The sequence below is a fragment of the Callospermophilus lateralis genome, chromosome 11 (genome assembly GCF_048772815.1).
Source record: "Callospermophilus lateralis isolate mCalLat2 chromosome 11, mCalLat2.hap1, whole genome shotgun sequence".
Taxonomy (NCBI): Eukaryota; Metazoa; Chordata; class Mammalia; order Rodentia; family Sciuridae; genus Callospermophilus; species Callospermophilus lateralis.
The window spans coordinates 62441017-62461741 of record NC_135315.1 but is presented as its reverse complement, the minus strand read 5'-3'; the positions used below and the strand labels follow the sequence as shown (position 1 = coordinate 62461741).

At 42.6% G+C, this 20725-nt stretch overlaps 1 protein-coding gene across 1 annotated transcript; it reads left to right on the top strand.

The window, feature by feature from the left end:
* The first annotated feature begins 11 nt into the window (after nucleotides 1-11).
* Gid4 (GID complex subunit 4 homolog) lies at nucleotides 12-19291 on the top strand. Its single transcript, XM_076869314.1, has 6 exons — nucleotides 12-287; nucleotides 5904-5963; nucleotides 9596-9703; nucleotides 12980-13081; nucleotides 14923-15053; nucleotides 18114-19291. The coding sequence occupies exons 1-6, from the start codon at nucleotides 99-101 to the stop codon at nucleotides 18175-18177; spliced, it is 654 nt and encodes a 217-aa protein (XP_076725429.1). The 5' UTR covers nucleotides 12-98; the 3' UTR covers nucleotides 18178-19291.
* Nucleotides 19292-20725: the final 1434 nt, after the last annotated feature.

Genomic DNA, 20725 nt, shown 5'->3' with positions numbered 1-20725 from the left:
GCCCCAGCCCCTCCCTCCCCGCCACCCTCCTCAGCTCCCGCGCGGCGGCGGCGGTTCCTCTCCCCCTCCCCCCAGCCCTGGCTCCGGGGGACCCCGCGATGCCGGTCCGCACCGAGTGTCCCCCGCCGGCCGGTGCCTCGGCCGCCTCCGCGGCCTCGCTCATCCCGCCGCCGCCCATCAACACCCAGCAGCCCGGCGTGGCCACCAGCTTGCTCTACAGCGGCTCCAAGTTCCGCGGCCACCAGAAGAGCAAGGGGAACTCGTACGACGTAGAGGTGGTGCTGCAGGTGAGCGCCGGGCCGGGCCGGCCGGGGCCCGAGGGCCTCCTCGCGGCGCTCACGGGCCGTGCCCGCCCTCGGCTCCTCGAGCCCGCAGCCGCGGACCAGGCCCTCACCGCCGGGGCCTCCTGCACCCGGCGCCTCCCACCCGGGACCTGCTCCGCCGGTGTCTCACACACTCCGAGCCCCAGACCTGAGCTGCCCCTCGGACCCAGAGCCTGCGGTGACCGGCTCCTGGCAGACCCTGAACACTGTCCAGACTTGAATCCCGGGGATCCGGAAGCCCTGCCTTGTCTGGCCGTCCTCTGGCCTGGGTCCTTCCTCCCCAGACCTGTCGCCCCACACCAGTCCCTCTCAGACCCTGAAGAACTCTCCATTGGTTTCCCCAGACTTGGGGCCCAGGCCAGATTCTGCCAGACCTGAGACACGATCCCCTATTCTCAGACCCTGGGACCTCCCCCCTCTGGTGGTTTCCTCTGTAGGAGAGGTTGATCAGCCTCCTGAGATGGGGAGCATCCTCCCTCCTTTGGCTGAGAGCCCCGAATCCACACTGATCCCTCCCTCGTCCCTGTCTCCAAATAAACCAGGTACTCACACCCTGGGTGCCAGAGTGGAGCTCTTCACCAGTCTGTTAGGATCTTACCCCTTGGGGTCCCTGATACCACCTCCTACTTCAGTTTCTTAATGGTCCAGGCACCCAGTTGCCTTCTTCCCCCAGGCCTCTCATATAACTTCCTACCCAGTTCTGTGGCCACTTGCCATCAGCTCCAAGTCTTCACTGGCCTCTACCCAGACTTTCATCTAGCTCATTACTTGGTCCAAGGGACCTTCTTTCAAAGTGTTCTTAACTTTATCTACATGGCATAGGGCTTCCTCCGAGTCTCTGATACCAGTATACTGGGAAATCTAACTCACCCAGTTTTTATTTTGTGTCCACTCACCTCCCCGTGTTTGACCTGGATTTCCGAGTACCTGCTGCGAGTCCCAGATCAGCTTTGGAATTACAGCTTCACCTACCCAGGGCCTTTCCTATGCCTTACCTCTCTCACCCAGATGTTGGCACACTTGACAGTTTTTCCTAGCCAAAGGAGCTTGGTGGTGGTAGATACTCCCTTTTATCTCCCTTCCCCACAAACCATTCTTCCTCAGTTTTTACCCCTGCCTACTTGAGGACCCACTTTCCCCCTTCCTTTACCCATTCCTTCTGATACCAAAAGCCCCTCCAAATACCTGTCCTTTGAAAACCCTCCCAGAAGCTTAGAGGCCCTATATGCTGCCTCACTGCCCTCCTTTGTGAGGGTGGACAGTACCTGTTCCTCATGCTCACTCTTTGCCCTCTTAGTCTCTCTTCTGAACAAGTAGACTTTCTACTCAAAAGACAGTAAGGGTTCCTCTTCTTTCTGCTAACTGTAGAGCATTCCTCAGTTCCTTTTTTTCTTACTACTTTGTGAGAGTAAATAGTTTTTCTTCTGGCTTTGGCTGAGAAAGCTGCATCCTCATGTTAATTGTGTCTTTGATCTGTAAATTTAAAAGTTCTATCATGAGCTGTGATATTTATTGTAATTAAAAAGCTGCTGTAACTGGGATATTTTAGTCCCATAACTCTATGCCTAATGTGATTCCCTTTTTTTTTTTTTTTTTGCTTAAAATGTGAGACTTTATGAAGGTCAGACTGTTTTTGTTTTTGTTTTTTCCTGATGTTGTTTTTTTGTTTTAAATTCAGCTAATCATAAAATTCTGGAAGTGAGATCCCTGGGTCATGTTTGGACAGTCCCAAGTTTGTGCCCATTTGATGTTTTCCAGTGTGGTAGTCTACCGACAGGGTAGCTAGGTGTCTAAAGGAGTCTGCTTTGGTTACTTCAGTGACTATTCCTTTCTGTGATTATTGTGTTATTTCTGAACTCTCATTAGGTGCCAGTCTCCTTGTGAACCAATAAAATCCGTGATTGAGTGATTGACTGGTAGGTCTCAGGCCTCCCAGACCATCTGAATGATGGTTGGAAGACACTTAAGTAGGATGTCTGATGGTGGGGGCAGTGGCCATGCCAAGGAATGCCACCCTACATCTGGATTGGTGAGCTGCTTATTCACATCATTGCGACTTGTTAGTGGCATGTGAATTGCCCCACCATCTGGTTTTTCAGCTAGGACTAGTTTCTTAGACTTAGCCTTCTCAGAATATTTCTCCTGTCTTTCATAAGCCTCTTTCTTTTTCTTTTCAAGCACCTTTATTGACATATAATTCACATACTATATAATTCACCTATTAAAGTATACACTTCAGTCATTTTTAATATATTCAGAGTTGTATAGCCATCACCACAACCAAATTTTAGAACATTTTTATCATTCCCAAAAGAAACTTTCATACCTTTCGCTGTCATACCCCCTTCCTATCCTAGGCAACTGCTAACTTTTTTTTAAATATATTTGCCTGTTCTGGCTATTTCATTAACTAGAAACCATATTTATCCTCTTGTGACTGGCTTATTTAACTTTGCATGATATTTTCAAGATTCATGAAATTCATCCATATTTTAGGATGTATCAACATTTCATTCCTTTTTATTGTTCCAGTGTTCATTGTATAGATATAACAACCTTTTGTTTATCCATTGATAGACATTGATGTACATCAGTTGGTAAACATTTGAGTTGTTTATACTTTTTGGCTATAACAAATAATGCTGCTATGAACATCTGTGTTCAAATTTGTTCATTTATGGTTGTTTTTGAGATGGGGTTTCACTGTATTGCCCAGGTTGACTTTGAACTCGTGGACTCAAGTGATCCTCCTGCCTCAGCCACCTGAGAGCTAGAATGTAGATTTAGCACTGTGCTCAGCTCATGTACAGATTTTTATGTGGAATGCTTTTACTTCTTTTGGGTGGGTAGACAGACCTAAGAGTGAAACTGCTGGGTCATATGGTAACTCTATATGTAACATTTTGATGAACTACCAGTCATTTCTAAAGTGGCTGTCATTTTACATTTCCACCAGTGACATATGAGGATTCTAAATTTGCACGTCCTCTCCAACACTTGCTATTGTTCATCTTTTTGACTGTCATCATCCTGATGAGTGTGAAATAGTAGCTCAGTGTGGTCTGTGTTTGAATTTCTCTGGTGGCTGGTGGTGATGAGTATCTTTTGTGTGCTTCTATTGGGATATTTCAATATAGTGTTCCTCAAACCTTTATGGGGTTCTCACTGGATCTTTTTTCCCCTTACTGTGACTACTTTTTCCTTCTCCTACCATTCTAGAAGCCACCAGTAGAGTGAAGCCTGGGTCCCTTTAAAAGGAATATTAAAAAGAGCAGCTGTTGGACACAGCTGTGCTGTGAGACTTCCTTGCTGAACATTTGCCTTGTTATCTTTCTCATTGAGATTCTGCCCCCTCATTTGGTGAAAACTGTATGTGTTGTGGGGTAATTTGAGTTCACCAACCATCATCAAGATCAATTTGGGCAGAGTAGGAGAGACACATGGTTGAACGGAGGCCAAACAGAAATTCTGATTCTTGAGCATGTGATAATCCATGCAAATACGAGCCAATTTACAGTTCAATTTTTAATCTTATTAGCAAGTATCCCTGCCACCTGATACCCTTTCCAGCAGCTGTGAAACCCCAAACTATACTGAATTCAATGAGAATTGCATACATGAAATTTAAGGCCTCAGGTTAGAACTTTTAATGAAAGTTCTTTGCTGAACCATATTAGTGTGAATCAGCTGTTTTCCATAATGTCCAATGCCAAGGTCAGCAGATGAGGACACATAAAATGCTTTGGCAGTTTTCACATGGAATACCTTTGTCACCAGCACCAAACTGTGAAGGCACTTTAGCTTTATTGAAGCTCAATTGCTTCAGTGCTGACATCATCTGGCTGACCAAGTTCATTACAGTTTTTAAGGACTGCCTTAGTATTTCATTTATGGTGTAATCGACCCAAATCTGATAAATGCCACAAAACTTTGCAAGTTTCTTAAAATGAGACTTAATTTAAAATAAAAGTCTTATTGTGCTACAGGTACCATTAAACCTTGTTTTGCTTTGATTCAAAAGTTATTAGGCAGAGTTCCATAGTTCGTGACAATTAGATTCATTTTAAGTCACAAACTCACACTCTGCCTGTTCAGGGTGAGTCTGTATAGATTTGGATAAATGTACTAGTTAGTATGCTTTCAGCCATGAGTAACCATATTTTGCATTTCAAAATAGTTTACAGAACAAGTGAACCTATTATCTCACATTGTAAAGCGTTTGGAGGCGATGTGGTCCCAGGATAGTTAATTAAGGGGCCAAAATTCTTCCATCTTACTGGGCTGTCATCCCTAGCATTGTGTAGCCTGTTTCTCCTCCTGATCTCTTCTTAATGGCTGTTCTAAGATTGGACTCTGCATACAGATACTACCACCACCAGGGGAATGAAAAAGGCCATTTCTTCCTCATGTGCTTCTTTGAAAGCTAGTGCTCTTTTGTGGGTGCACCCAGGAGATTTTTCACACACATCTGATTGGCCACAACTGGGTCACTCACCCCTAAACCAATGACTTGTAAGGAGAATGGGGGTTGACCAGATCTTCTTATTTGCGGGGGTAGGGTATGGAGGATTGACCTCAGGGGCACTCGACCACTGAGCCATATCCCAAGTCCTATTTTTTGTATTTTATTTAGAGACAGGGTCTCACTAAGTTTTTTTAGCATCTCACTTTATGCTGAGGCTGACTTTGATCCTCCTGTCTCAGCCTCCTAAGCTGCTGGGATTACAGGAGGTGCACTGCCACACCTAGCAGTTGACCAGGTCTTACAGGATAGGGTAGCTGCCAGAACAAAATCTAAACCCTGCCTGCATGAAAAAAGAGGAAATTGGTTACAGGCACTCGGCAGAGTCTCAGCAACCAATAAGTGGTGGCTACTAAACCCTCAAAATTTACTATGTCTGTTATTCCTATTTATTTTCGGCTCATGACTCTTTTCATTAAGAAACTCAAGTATCTGTAGTGAATAGACAGGGCAGACATTTACAATATAATCGGAATTTTGATTGGTATTTTGGCTCATAACTAAAATTATACCATGTAAGTCTTCATAAGGTTCTGTTCCTGAATATTATTCTCATTTCATAAAGAAATAGTGCACTATGGTACCTTGGATAAATACCAGGGCAGGAGTACATTTTTTAGACTAGTGATTGAGCAGCAAGGAAATAAAGGGAAGCTAGTTAGACATTAGAAAGTCAGACCCAGGTTTAGGGATGATACCCATTTGTACAGGTAAATAGACCTGGTGCTCAATAACGCATAATGTAGATGAACTTGTGTTGGAGACCGCAGAAAATGAGATTTGAGAAGTGGGCTCACTGTTCCCAAAAGGCACTTCAGTCCCAAGATTCCAGCTTAAGGAAGTTGAGAGGGCCCTGAGATCAGTTTGCATTGTTAGAACAGGCACATGTGTAGTGGTACAGTCCCAAAGGCTGGTAGAACCTTTGGCTACACTGTCCTTGCACTGACCACCAGGTCTACCTGCTCTAGCCTAGCCTTACAGGGTTTCCAAAGTACTCCCCCAGCATTTCAAGGTGTATTCATCTGTGTGTAATGGTCTGTGTGTACTTTTCTTTTTAGCACGTGGACACAGGGAACTCTTATCTTTGTGGATACCTGAAGATTAAAGGCCTTACTGAGGTAAGCACTTGCTCACTTGAGCTAGAACTGGGAAGTGGGTGGCATGCTCAGCAGTCCCGCAGGGTTGAGGGCGGGCAATCCCAACTCCATTTCTAAGCATTGTTATCATATAGGGAATATACAGTGCAGTTCTGATGTGACCTGCAGAGAAGTACACACATCCACAAATGTTTTCCCCTTTGGTGGTAAGGATATAAACTAGGACCTGAGGTGTGCTAAAGCATACATGCTCTACCATAGTTCTGCCCCTCATAAATCATTTAAAGAAAAGTTTGTAAATATGTCACAGTGTGATCAAAACTATTCATTTTGTTATATTTTTAAGTAAAAATGTGTGTATATATATGTGTGTGTTTAAGTATATACGTACACATAAATATATACATGGTGAGAATATAGGTACTATAAGTACCATAAGTTTAGTAGTCTCTGAGATAAGCATCAATCATTCAAGAACTGAGCTTCATTGGAACATTGAAAAGTGGCTGTCCCATCTTCAACCTGATAGGTAAAAGTAGAGTGTTTTCCTTCCTTAGATCTAAGTTTTCAAACTTCAGAATTTTGGTATTTAGAAGGTAAGAAAGAGCATCCCTTCTTTTCCATTAGTGGGTAAACAGGAAGAGGAAGGAAGGACTGACTGGCCACTGAGCTCTGCTGTGAGTGCCTGGATGTGACCTTTCTACAATGTCCTGTGACCTGTTATCACTTCTTATAGTTTTGATGACCCAGCAGTATTGGGCTGTGTCCCTTACTCCCTTAATTTCAGTTTCCTCATTTGAAAAGTAAGGATCAAAAATCTGCTCTGCATTTTTAGTGAACTTTCTAACAGGAGGAAGCCATGTTAGAGTAAGTGGCAGGCAAGAATCTAATATGAATAGAGGATGATTCCCTCTGGTTCTCCTGCTTTACTTTGCTTTTCTTTCTTTCTTTTTTTTGGCCATGCACTACCACTGAGCTATACCCCCTACCTCTACCTACTCTTCTATATTAGGAGATGAATTGAGGATTTCCTGTGAAATTTGTTGTTTTGACAAAAGGTATCATCAATCAAGTAGGGGTAGAAAGTGACAGTAAAGGATTTTAGCCTAAAACAGAAAATTCTCAGTTTGTAAGGCAGTAGGTATGTTTGTTAGTGGAGCACAGAATATAAATATTTAACTTCATAAAGAATCCAGCAAAATGTATAGCACATTGGAATGTTAACTCCAAAGCCAGTCATTTGGGTCATAGGAAGCTGCACAGAAATGATAAGTAACGTTAGAAATCTAGACACAGTAGACAGAAATGCTAACAACTGTGATCTCTCCATTGGAAGCAAGTTGCCTGAGTAAGGGACTTACTGAGGGAAACCCCTACGAGTCAGGAACAGCAGTGCTCCTTTAGGAGCAGGCACTAGCATGGCCCTTCACTAGGGCAGCCAGCCCACTAGGAACTCTAGGCTCTTTTTTTCCCCTCATACTTTTGTGGGATTCGTTGTTACATATTCATACATGCACAGAATTTAACAGTATTTTTCTCCAGAATCTCCTCTTTCCCTCTCTTCCTTCCTCCCCCTGGTAACCTTAGGCTCTTAATAGAACTGTAGGGACTCATTCCTCTTGGCAAAACTGCTCTTCAAGTAGAATGACCTCTGAAGGTCACAAGTCTACCCCTATCAAGGTCAAGTGATGGACTGATGCTTCCAGTTAAAGAAAGGTCCATCTTTTTCCTGGGGTTTGTAAGTCCTGCTAAGGCCTCAGATGCTTACAATTATTACTATTATTTATTTATTTATTTTTGTACTGAGAATTGAACTCAGAGTTGCTCTACCACTGAGCCGCATCCCCAGCCCCTTTATATTGTTTATTTTGAGACAGAGTCTCACTAATTTGCTGAGTGTGTTCTTGAACTGCCATCCTCCTGTCTCAGCCTCCTAAATCACTGGGATTATGAATGTTTACTACTGTAATTGGCAGAATTTTTGGGGGGTGGGGAGATTTTTTTCCCCCCACATTTTTTTGTATGGGTGCATTATAGTTGTACATAATCAGAATTATTTTTTTTTAATAACTTTACTAGTAGCTTTATTGAGCTATAGTTCACATACCATATAATTCACCTACTTAAATTAGAATTCTAGATTTCTAATGTTACTTATCATTTCTGTGCAGCTTCCCATGACCCAAATCACTGGCTTTGGAGTTAACATTCCAATGGGCTATACATTTTGCTGGATTCCTTATGAAGTTAAATTTATATGTTCTGTGCTCCACTAACAAACATACAATTCATTGACTTGGTATATTCACAGAGTTGTACAGCTACTTGATAACTTGTAAAAATTACATATCTGATGTATGGTTGCTGTAGATTATTAGTAAAATGCAGAAAAATGTAATTAATACGAATGAATTTTATACCTATATTTTTTGTTTGTTTTATCATTTATAATTGTTAGAATATCAGATTTGTCCTTTATTTGAGTTAGACCATGTAAATGGTATGGGTCTTAGTCTTAATAGTCACGATGTGCAATATTAAAAATTAAATTGAAGATAATGTGCCTCACATTTACAAAAGCACAGCTTTATGGTTTATTCATGTGCCTTTTAGAAATGAAATCCCAGTATCATAAAGAATGTGTGTTAAATAACATCATGCATGCCTGAGCCAGCCACCATTATACCTTTCCCAGGAGCCCAGCAACTGGCAGGGTCCATGGTCGGCCCCTTTACTAACTCCTTAGATGAGTTTGGAAGCTTCAGTCGAAGTTATGCTCAACTTTTTGGAAGCAGAGAGATGGATCACACACTAACCAAACTCACAAGACACTGATATACAAACAAAAGTGCCCATTTACTCTTGGAATGAGGTGCTTGCCTATTCTAGAAGTGCTCATTGACATACTGGCCAAATGAATGTTAATCCCTCAAAAGACAAGACTGCAGGAAAGCCAATGCACACATGATCTGACAGTTTTGGGTGAGCCTGGAATCAGTGAGAGCTGTTGGTTGATGACTTCCATGACTGAAACCCATTGCCTGCCTGGGGGGTAGGGGCTGTTGCTGCCTACCTGTCTCCCTCTTTGATTTTTTTCCCCCTAATATTCTTCCTGCTGGCATGTGTTTTTCTTTGCCTCTGTAAATTACCCCCCATTAGGCTACATAGTCAAATGCTTGAGTTTCCTGTGCTGATCCTGTGAAATACTCAATCTTTTTTTTTTTTTTTTTTGTAGCTTCTGTACATATTGAAGCTCATTCAATAAATAAAGCATTTATTTAATTTACCACAGTTTGGGGGTACCTTGTAGTTACGCTGACACACTGCCTAAAGTATTTTAATATTCTGTCAGTGCAGAATCGTTCCTTAGGAAAACTAGTGGTTTAAATCATAAGTTTTTTTTTTTTTTTCTTTTCCTTTTTTAGTGCTGGAAATGGAACACAGGCCCTCATGCATACAAAGAAAGCACTGCAGTACCCCTACCCCTAATCTATAGTGCACACACACAAAAAGGTCATTTAGGGTCTGAGGATGTAGATCGGTGGTAGAGCAACTGCTTTAGTGTGCTAGGCCCTGGATTCAATCCTCAGCACAAAAATATTTTTTAAAATAAAATCACAATATCTTATTTTGATATTTTCCTTTTGCCATAGGAGTATCCAACCCTTACAACTTTCTTTGAAGGAGAAATAATCAGTAAAAAGCATCCTTTCTTAACTCGAAAGTGGGACGCCGATGAAGATGTTGATCGGAAACACTGGGTAAGTAGGACTCTGCTCTCAGCCGTCCAGAGACTGCTGGAGAGCTGAGGGACTCTAGGAGCCAGAGACCTTGTCCCTTACCAAGAGGCGTTTGGGGCTTTGCAGCCAGAGGGTAACTGATTCCCACACACAAACTCCAGTTGTTTCATCTTCCTTTTTCTTTCCCCCCGTTTTTTTTTTTTTTTTAATGGTGGCGATGCTGGGGATTGAACCCGGGGCCTTGTGCATTTTACCATTTCATTTTACCACTGAGCTATCTCCCCAGCCCTCCATCTTCCTTCTGAAAAGTTTAGCTACTGACCAAACTCCTTTTTAATAGCACACAGCTAATGATGGCAACCCCTGAGTTCCATATACAGCTGTGGATAGCTGTCAGAATCTCAGCAGTATCCTGTTCTTTACTACCTGTGTCCTGTCTAATTTCACAGGACACCCCTGTGAAACAGACAGCAGTCCTTTCTGATATTGTAGTTGACCTGAGATAAAAATACCAGTGATGGAAATTTAGTGGGAACTGAACCTTGTATTGTTTTGTTCTGTATTTGCAGTACTAGGGATTTAATTCAGGGCTCTTTTACCATTGAGCTACATCTCCAGCCGTTTTTTTTTTTTTTTTTTTTTTTGTCTTGAAACAGGGTCTGGCTAAGTTGCTAAGGCTGGCCTCAAACTTACAATCCTCCTGCCTCAGCCTCTTGAGTTGCTGAGATTACATACAGGTGTGTGCCATGGCACCCAGCTAGAACATTGTTTATTTTCATCCTGTCAGGACAGATACAGAGCAAGCTTAACCTAAGGACCAGCCAGACACCATGGAAAAATCCAGGCTCCCCACTTTTTATCTGCCAAGCATACCATGTTCTTATTCCCCAAGAGTGAACACTTAAAAACAACAAAACAACATAGGGCTACTGTCCTAGCATCTTTTCTCTGGTTGTCAAGTCTTGTGTGTTCAGAAACTGTTTCTCAACCTATCATTGAAGCCTTTGGCTTAGTTGACATGGTGATGATACATTTTTGTTTAATATGGAGAAAGTCCAATGTTCTTATCCATTGTAAACCCACCAGAGATGACTGGGTCAGTAAAGAAGATTCTAGAACTCATTCCTCCTGCTGCCACACAACCCCAGCAACTAAACTCTCCCTGATTCTGGGACCACAGCCTATGGCAAGGACTGCTGCAGACTCTTGTCTGTGTCAGCCTCACTGTGCATCACCACTTTGCTTATTGATGCTTCTCAAAATTTTGGGTTTCAGTTCAATTTAACTTTAAACTTGAGCCTTTTAAAACATTTTTCTGAAAGTTATATGTTTTGAGTACAGCAAGTGAACACCAAAAGCTAGATAGTCACTTATGTGTTTTTAAAATATGAAGAGAAGAGCAAGATTCAGGTATCCAAAAGGTTGGGGGAGCCCAAGTAGTGTGTGATGGTGTCCCTCAGAGTTGGTAGGCTCCTGAACCCACCCTTGCCCAGGGCTGGGCTTGTCTTACTTGGCTTACCACCTCACCAGGTGGTTCCTTCCTCACCTGGAAAACCCCAGTGTACGAAGTTTATCCTTGTAATAAACCATACTCTTTCTCTCATGCAACTTTGTTTGCTATTTCAAATTGGTCCCTCAAAAAGCATAGGCTATGAGGCCGGTGATGATTCAGTCCTCAGCACAAATCTAATACCTGGAAGCATCTGTTAGTTGCCCCATTAATGTCTAGACTTTGCTAGACTGGATTGAAATATTCAGGGTGAGAGAGAAACGAAGAAGGCCACGGGTCACCCCGGCCTGAGGATGGGACCCAGAACTGCATACACAAGAGGCAAGTGCTGTACCACTGAGCAACATCCCCAGCATCAATGTGATGTTTTGATTCATGTACGCATTAGGTAATGATTAATTCAGGATAATTAGCATAGCCCTCACCTTAAATTTTTATCACTGGTTTTTTATTTAAGGTGTTATTAAAAAACAAAATTAATACATGTTTATTTAAGACAAAAAACTACAGGGGAAAAAATTGTGTATAATGATAATACCTAAAGCTAAAACAGCTGTTAGTCTCTTCCTGAATCTCTTTTGGGTATATATAGTCAGTCTCTCTATATGTGGGTTCTGAATTCATGGATTTAGCCAACTACAGATAGATTTGGGGAAAAAATTATATCTGTATTAAATACGTGCAGACTTTTTTTCTGGTTGTTAATAATGACCTAGTTAATACAGTAAAACAACTATTTGTATAGCATTATATTAGGTATTAGAAGTAACTTGGCTGGTGCATGCCTATTATCCCAATGACTTGAGAGGCTAAGGCAGAAAGATCACAGTTTGATCAGCCTTGGCAACCTAGTGACACCCTGCACCCCCCCCCCCAAAAAAAAGGACTGGGGAATGTATCTCTGATAAAGCTTCCTGGAATTCAATCCCCAGTACCAGAAAAAAAAAAGGAAATCCAAAGATGACTTAAAATATATGGGAGTATATGTGCAAGTTGGTATGTAAATGCTATCCCATTTTAAATAAGGGACTTGAGCATCCACAAATTTTGATATCTGCAGAGGGTCCTGGAACCCATACTCTGCAGATACCAAGGGATGACGATACTTTCTTTTGTCTTTTTAAAAATGGCATCATAAGATTCAGTTTTGTAACCTATTTTTAGTCTGTTTTTTCTTGGGGGCTGGTAGGAGAAAGGGTCTCACTATGTTGCCTAGGCTGGCCTCAAACTCCTGGGTTCAAGTAATACTCTTGCTTCAACCTCCTGAGTAGCTAAGACTAAAGACATATGCCTCCTCACATAGCTGTACAGTCTCCTTTTAAAATTTAGCCACATTATATCTGTTTGCAATTTCTACTTAAATTGCTGTCCCAAACTCCTATATTATGTCAATGGACCAATTTTACTATATCCTCTCTCCTTTGTGGCTATGCTGTCTAGTGATTCTGCACAGTTCATTTTGCTCCTGTGAATTTACTTTCAGAGATCTTCTCATTAGTTACTCATAGCTTTCCTATGTTTGTGATAGGGTGTTCTAAGAGGCCCTTGAAATTGCAGTCATTTCCCATCCTTCAGCCATTTCCTCAGACTATGTTAACTGGGCAGTTGTAGTTCAGCTGTGCCTCAGCTGGAGACCTGGTGTCTGCCTCTAGTTCAGGTCTCTGTTCACTGAGGATGAACACAGGCTCCTTCTCTACTACCTGGAATTAGTTGTCCTTTAAGCCATTAGTTCTGATACCAGCCCCTCCCTCTGTTGACCAATATCATACTCTGTTTTTTGCTTTCAGGGCAAGTTTCTGGCTTTTTATCAGTATGCAAAATCATTTAATTCAGATGACTTTGACTATGAGGAACTGAAGAATGGGGATTATGTCTTCATGAGGTGGAAGGTAAGGTCCTATCCAGGCCTCTTCCAAAACTTCCATGTGTGCTCCACTCCCAGTCAGGGGCCTCTGTGCCCTGTGCTTGTAACAGTGTCTTCATGGCAGGATCTTTATACACTTGTAAAAAGCAGCCACAATTCCAGAGCATACACTGCTGAGGCCCCAGCTGGCTTTTCCGGTCACACTGACAGCAAGTGGGCTGTGCCCAGGTGGGTACCCTCTGACACTGTTGTTTGCATCTTCTTCTTTTCTCTTCTCCCACCCAGGAATCCCTTTGAACTTCCAGGTTGAATCATCCAAGTGTTGTGTGGGTTCAGGGCAACTTTCTTTGAACTTAGTCATCCATTGTACCCTGTTCTACCACAGGTTTAAATGCCATCAGAGTGACTGGTCTCCTTACCACATCCCTTCCCCAGGACCCTCTGCTTCCTGCAGCTCAGGAAATGAGGGACCAAGAATGGAATGTAGATTTTCCCCTCACCGCCCTGGTTGATTCAATGGTTTGTCCCTTGCCAGAGGAGTCTTTTTGCTCCCTGCTCTGATAGCAATATAGGTGTAGACACAGGATAGCAAAATCCTGGAGTAGATCTATTAATTTAATTTGGGGACATGCACCACTGTCATCCCCTAGTGCCTTATTGTAGGAAGAAAGCTATTTTAGCATGAAATCTTGTTGACTTTCCTAAAGACAAAGCATCTGGAATAGTGGTTCCCCATTTTTATTTTGTGAAGTCAATCGTTTGTGGGATGGGGATCATGACTCCTTTACCAGACAGGTACAAGATTTGGTGAACAAATGCTGAGCCCTACCCTCCCAGCTTGCCATCTAACAGGACACATGCCAACTAAATCTTTAAAAAAAGCATCTTTTGTCCTAATTTGAAATTTAAAAAAAAAAAAAAAATGGCAAGGCTAGGGATCAAACTCAGGGTCTTGTGCATAATAGGCAAGTGGTCTGCTACTGAGCTATATCCCCATCCCTAAATTATGTTTCAAAAGTATAACTTCAGAGGTTGAATAAACCTCTGTCTTATGAATAAACCTGTGTCTTTAAATTTGGGGGTGGGGGCGGATTTGGGAGCATAGCTTAGTGGTAGAATTTGCCTAGTATGAACAAGATCCTGGGTTCCATCCCAGCACCACCAAAAAAAAAAAAAAAAAATTGAAAGCAATGGAGTTGTCTCCGAAGAATTTCTCAGGGCGACTCACAAGTGAGCCTTTGGTTGATATCCTGAAGCCCTGGGCTTCAAACCTACGCTTTCCAGGAGAATAGTAACAAGGACATGGCCTTTCAACTCTTGGTGCCAATACAGTGGCAAACTTGCCTCTCTTCGTAATGCATCTGGTCAAGATCAGTGCTGTTCTAGTTGTTTGGATGATGTGTAGAGCTTTGGAGATGTCACAGGGTCTCCTGGCAATCAATCCACCCCCAGAACTATCACAGACCAGAAGTGACTCACTATTCTAAAGCTCATGGGAACTGGAGCAGAAACATACTTCTTCCAGGTCATTTCTGTCTGTGGTCTCTGAAATATAGTTGAGCAGGTTGACTGTCATTGATTTATCTATTAGGTGCTTGGGGCTGTGGTACTTTCTTTGAGTCACTAATCCTGGTGAGCTCAAGACAGTTTGCCATGTAAGTACATAAAATGCTCCAGCCGCATGTGGGCACTATCCGGAAGTCAAGCCGAGACCCAAAGGCTTGCTGTCACCCAACAAGTCTGGCTTAAAATATAAAGGTCATACTTTTTTCTCATATGGTCCTTAGAACCCTTTGATGCTTAACAGGGAGACCTCAGGGGTGGTCTGAGAACACTATTACTGATGGATCCCTCATCTGTGTGCAGGAGCAGTTCCTGGTCCCAGACCACACCATCAAAGACATCAGTGGTGCTTCCTTTGCCGGCTTCTATTACATCTGCTTTCAGAAGTCAGCAGCCTCCATAGAGGGTTACTACTACCATCGGAGTTCAGAATGGTAAGGCCCCCAGTGGCCAGGGGCCATGGCAGATGCTGCCTGCCTGCCCTGGCTCTCCCCTGGCTCATCGCACCCAAAAGGAAATCTCTCACCCTGCCTCTGTATGGATTTCATGCTCTATTTGGGTGCTGAGGCCCTATTTAATCAGTTGCTCAGAATAGGGCCTTATTCCCAACCACAGAGCAGACTAAATGAAATAAGACTGAAATATTATATGAAAAAGTTTATTTCTAAAATGCCTTCCTTTTTTTTTTTTTTTTGGCAGTGCTGGGATTGGAACCCAGTGCCTCATGCATACTAGGCAAGCACTCTACTTTTGAGCTATACTTCCTAAATGCTTTTAATACTTTAATTTTGGCAATGTTCATCTCATCTTTCTGACTTTACATTTATCCCTCCCAAATTTAATCAGTAACTAAAATGTAAGCTACTCCTTTGTATGTTTTTGGCAGCCAGTATTCATTCTACATGCACTAGAGACCATGTGACTTGACAGTCCTGCTCTGTGTTCCTCCAAGGTGAAGCCAGAAGACCACCTCAGTTGCTTGCTTTTGCTACCTTTTGGGGGACCCTCCTGCCTCTTTACTGCTTCTTTAAGTACCTTGCTATACCTGGCTGGTGAGCCCTGTCATGAAACACCTGATTTCCTCTCAGAGGGTGGAAGCACTTTATTTTCTTTGAAATTTTTCATTCTTTGGTGACTCGGGAGTGACCCTAGCCTAGATAGACTGAAATTCTTAGTACAGTGGCCAATCTTGTAGTCATGATCATTGGGTTTTTAGTAATCATTGCTTTTTAAAATCAGATTGATTGATTGATTGATTGATTGATTGATTTTTAGTTGTTGATAGAGCTTTATTTTATTTCTGTGAGGTGCTGAGAATCAAATCCAGTGCTTCACACATGTCAGGCAAGTGTGCTACCGCTGAGCCCCAGCCCCTGCCCAGTAATTATTGTTTTTATATGAGTTTATAAAACTTTTCATAATCCTTTTTATTAAATAATAGATTTATTAAGATTATTTGCATTTCATACAATTCACTCTTTAAAGTATACAAGTCAGTGATTTTGGAATACTAACAGTTGTGCAACCGTTAACTTTATTTTTTTTTTATTTTTTTTATTTTTTTTTAAAGAGAGAGAGAGAGAGAGAATTTTATTATTTATTTTTTAGTTATTGGCGGACACAACATCTTCCTTTGTATGTGGTGCTGAGGATCGAACCCGGGCCGCACGCATGCCAGGCGAGCGCGCTACCGCTTGAGCCACATCCCCAGCCCCAACCGTTAACTTTAGAACACATTCATTCTAGTGGGGCACAGCGGCACATGCCTGTAATCCCAGCAGCTTGGGAGGCGGAGTTTACCACTTGGGAGGAGGATCACAAGTTCAAAGCCAGCCTCAGCAACTCAATGAGACCTTATCTCAAAAAGGGCTGGGAATGTGGTTTAGTGGTTAAGCACTCTAGTTTCAATCCCCAGTACTAGGGGGATAAGGGGGACATCCAATGTCCTTCCTTCCTTCTGGGGATTAAACCCAGGGTCTTGCACATGCTAGGCAAGTGCTCTGCCATTGACCCTAGGTTCACCCACCCAGCCTAGAACATTTTCATCACCATAAGGGGAAACTCCATCCCCCTTAGCCATCACCCCCACCCTTTTTCTCCTCCCAGCTTTAGTCAACCACTAATCTTTCTCTTGGTATAGATTTGCCTGTTTGGATATTTTGTATAAATGGAATCCCACAACATGTATTCTTTTGTTTGGTCTCTGGCATTTTTTGCTAAGAATAATGTTTTAAGGGTTCATACATATTGTAACATGTATCAGAACTTCATTTTTATTACCAAATAATTTCCCATTGCATGAATATACAACATTCTATTTATCCACTCCTCAGTTAATGGACACTTGGGTCATAGCCATCTTTTGGCTATTCTGAATAATGCTGCTATAGGAGTATGAGTGTACAAGTTTTTTTGGTTCCTGCTTTCAGTTCCTTTGATTATATACCTAGCAGTGAAATTGCTGGGTCATACAGTAGTTCTATATTTAACTTTCTGAGGAGCTGCCAAACTTTTCCACAAGCAATGCATGAGGGTTTTGGTTTCTTCACACCCTCCCTAAAACTTGTTATCATGTCTTTATAATTATAGCTATCCAGGAAGCCGTGAAGCAGTATCTCATTGTAGTTTTGATTTGCATATTCCTGATGGCTAATGCATATTCTTCTTTTTTTTTGGCAGTGCTAGGGATCAAACCCAGGGCCTTATACATGCTAGGCAAAAGCTCTTTTATTATTATTATTTCATTTTTTTAATTGGGGTTTTGTTGTTGTTGTTGTTTGTTTGTTTGGGGGCTTGAGGTACTGGGTATTGAAACCAGAACAGTTTACCACTGAGCTATTGCTAGCCATTTTATTTTATTTTATTTTATTTTATTTTATTTTATTTGGGGGGGTGGGTACCAGGGAATGAACTCAGGGGCACTTAAACCACATCCCCAGCCCTGTTTTGTATTTTATTTAGAGACAGGGTCTCACTGAATTTCTTAGCGCCTCACCATTGCTGAGGCTGGCTTTGAACTCTCGAGCCTCCTGCCTCAGTCTCCCGAGCCACTGGGATTACAGGCATGCTGCACCACACCAGGTTTAGGGTGCTTTTTTTTTAATAAGACATGCTACAGTTGCTTCATAATTAGAGCAGAATGTCTAAAATCTGTTCACCTTACACATAATTCAGGAGAATTAATACATACACACACAGAGAACAAATAGGTTCAGCTTGTGAACTTTAAATGAATTAGCAAAGCCAGATGTTGTAGTATCCATCTATAGTACCACTACTTGAGAGGCTAAGGCAGGAAGATCACTTGAGCCTAGGAGTTCAAGGCCAGGCAGGACAACACAGCAAGAGCCCATCTCAAAACAAAAACAAAATGAATTGGCTTTTTAGGCAGAATTTGATTTGTCAGGCACTCTGGTTTAGGGGTTTTCTAATATCCTTTGCTCAATGGGCATGAAGTGTAACTACTTCTTATCCTGTCTCTTTCTCGGTTACAGGTATCAGTCCCTCAATCTGACCCATGTCCCTGAACACAGCGCGCCCATCTATGAATTCCGGTGACAGCGGTTCAGAGCGGCAACCAAATAAAACTGAACTTGGCAACAAAGAGCTTTGCCAAGAAAATTGTGTACCTGCCAGAACCAGGAGAGGTGTGTTCCTGTTTCTTCACAAGCAGACTTGCATCAGAAAGCATGAATGTTAACTCACAGAATCCAAGGAGCGTGGCTGACCGGCGGGGCAGGTGGAGGAAGCCACCTCCCTTCCTCCTCCCTCTCTGTGGCAATTTGGTCGTCATCTGTCTCTAAGCTACCTTAAACGCACTTTTCCTTCCTGCACAGCTAACTTCTACATCACTGAAATGCCCATCCCTTCCTCGGCCCTTGCCTCCAGCCGAGTAGAAGGTCAGCTCCCGGGTCACCCTCAGCCTTGGTGCTCAGTGGTCCCCGCCCAGGCCCCTGTCCCTCCCCTAGTTGCTTGTCCGGTAGCCCAAGGAAAGGCAGAGCCCCAGCGCACTTCTGTGCCCCCAGAGCTCTGTACAAGGAGTTGACCAGCTGTGGCAGCATTTGCTGCCAATGAAATGAGACCTCATCAGTCTTCGGTCCCAGTGCTTCATGGGGTCAACGGGCATTCCTGAGCCCTGTACTGTTAACAATGCAATGCTAGTGCGTGGCTGTCAGGTTCCCTGGGCCTGCTGTGGGGATCACTAAATTTAAGGCTTCCAGATCCCTGGCAGGAACAGATCCCAAACCTGCTTACTCAGTACGTTTGCTCCAAACTTTTGAACTTGAGGGCAATACTAAACTTAAAAATAAGAGTTTTTTTATTACAAAATTATTTTTATGGTCCCTTTAATGAGGACCCAATGGCAAATGCACAATTATTCAAGAATTACATTTTATCGTTTTCACATTGAAAACAGCAAATGTTGACTTAGTAATTTTTATATCTATATCTATATGTATATGTATATTTAATCAACCAGCAGTTTTGAAACGAGTCATCCTGGTACAAAAGTTTTGCAGTATCGCATAAATTATAGTGCTAAACACAAGAGCTGTTTTGGGGCCAGTTTAGCCTTTGTACCTCCTCCTTTTGCTACTCAAAACAACAGTGCTTCGTGTTGACCTTTCCACGAGGCCAAAGGGGTCTTTGTTCTCCAGAAACAGTGACTGAAATGGTGGGATGAGGGAGGGGTGGGAAACATGAACATGCTCAAATAACTCGAGGCTCATGTGCCAAAGTGTGTGTGTGCGCGCGCGCGTGTATGTGTGTATGTGTGTGTGTTTCATTTGTTTTGTCTTGTTTTAATTTTTCTAAATGTTTAAGAAGCTTAGTGTGTTGGCATCAATTGTAGCCCACAAACATGGGCAGGGCTTTGAGGAATTGGCATTTTTCTGGTGATTTATAAAACTTAGTCTGAACACAAGAGGAAAAGCTTTAAAAACAAGATAGCATTGGAGCTGAGGATGTGGCTCAATGGTAGAGCACTTGCCTAGCATGTGTGAGGCCCTGGGTTCCATCCCCAGTACCCCAAGGAAGAAAAAAAGCATTATAACCCACAGGAGCAGAGCAACCTACAGGTTGCATGTCCATAGGCAGCATAAAAGAACGCACAAAGCCCTTCAGTAGGATGAGTGGTAGGGAACGTTTTTTATTCTTAAGAAGTGACTTTCCTTTTAATGACTTATGTACTGTATGTTACTGAGACTGAATGTTAGGGGAAGCCTTAAAGGAGCAGATTTTGGGAAAGTAGCCAGTGGGCACTTGTGACATGTAAATTTGTAGTCCTAAGACCATTCAATAAGATCAGGACCTGGCAATCCTAAAAAGTTACTCTGGTAACTTTGATGGAAAAATCATTCACATCTATTTCCAGAAATGAGTCCAAAATATTTTTTTGGACCTTAAAACTCTAGCTAGGTGCAGTGGTGTGCACCTGTAGTCCCAGCTGCTTGGGAGGCTGAGTTAGGAAGATCACTTGAGCCCAGGAGTTTGAGACCAGCCTGGGCAACATAGTGAGACCCCATCTCAAAAAAATAAATTAAAAAAAAAAAAAAAAAAAAAAACCTACCAAGACTGGCTCTGGTCACACTTGTGAAATGCTTACTGTTGATTTCAGTTAAGCTGAGGGACATCACAGAGTAAAGGAGGCCAAGGGGCTGCACTGGCTTTCCTCATGTGACACACCATTCCTCTTTGCCTCAACCCTCCTCTCCCAGCATCCTTGAGCTGGGGCTTGTGTATGTGGCTCATTTACAGGAACTGCTGGTGTCCTTTTGTAGACCAGTCAGGCCAGGTTCTGTCGTAGGGATTCTTCCTTTTTTTTTTTTTTTTTTTTTTTTGTTCTTAGCTAGGTAATGAAGAACTCCAGTTGTACTGGGGGAAATAAAGATGTGATACCTTTACCAGACTCTTCAGGCATGTCTTTAAGGAAGATTTGTCCACTAAAAGTCTGCCCACTGATCACAGGGACAGGACTAAGCATTTTTCCACCTCCTCTTAGTAACTCCCAAATGTTCAACATCAACTCCTTTCTCTCTGTCCTTGAAGGACCTGTGGGGAATCATCTCCCATCTCCACCTGTAGTTATTCTTTCCTCAACCTTCTC

Bases quoted from the DNA above. Each gene is read 5' to 3' on its own strand.
- Gid4 (XM_076869314.1), top strand. From the start codon at position 99: ATGCCGGTCCGCACCGAGTGTCCCCCGCCGGCCGGTGCCTCGGCCGCC. The intron at 5,964-9,595 runs GTAAGCACTTGC...CTTTTGCCATAG, and splicing joins AGATTAAAGGCCTTACTGAG to GAGTATCCAACCCTTACAAC. The intron at 15,054-18,113 runs GTAAGGCCCCCA...TCTCGGTTACAG, and splicing joins TACCATCGGAGTTCAGAATG to GTATCAGTCCCTCAATCTGA.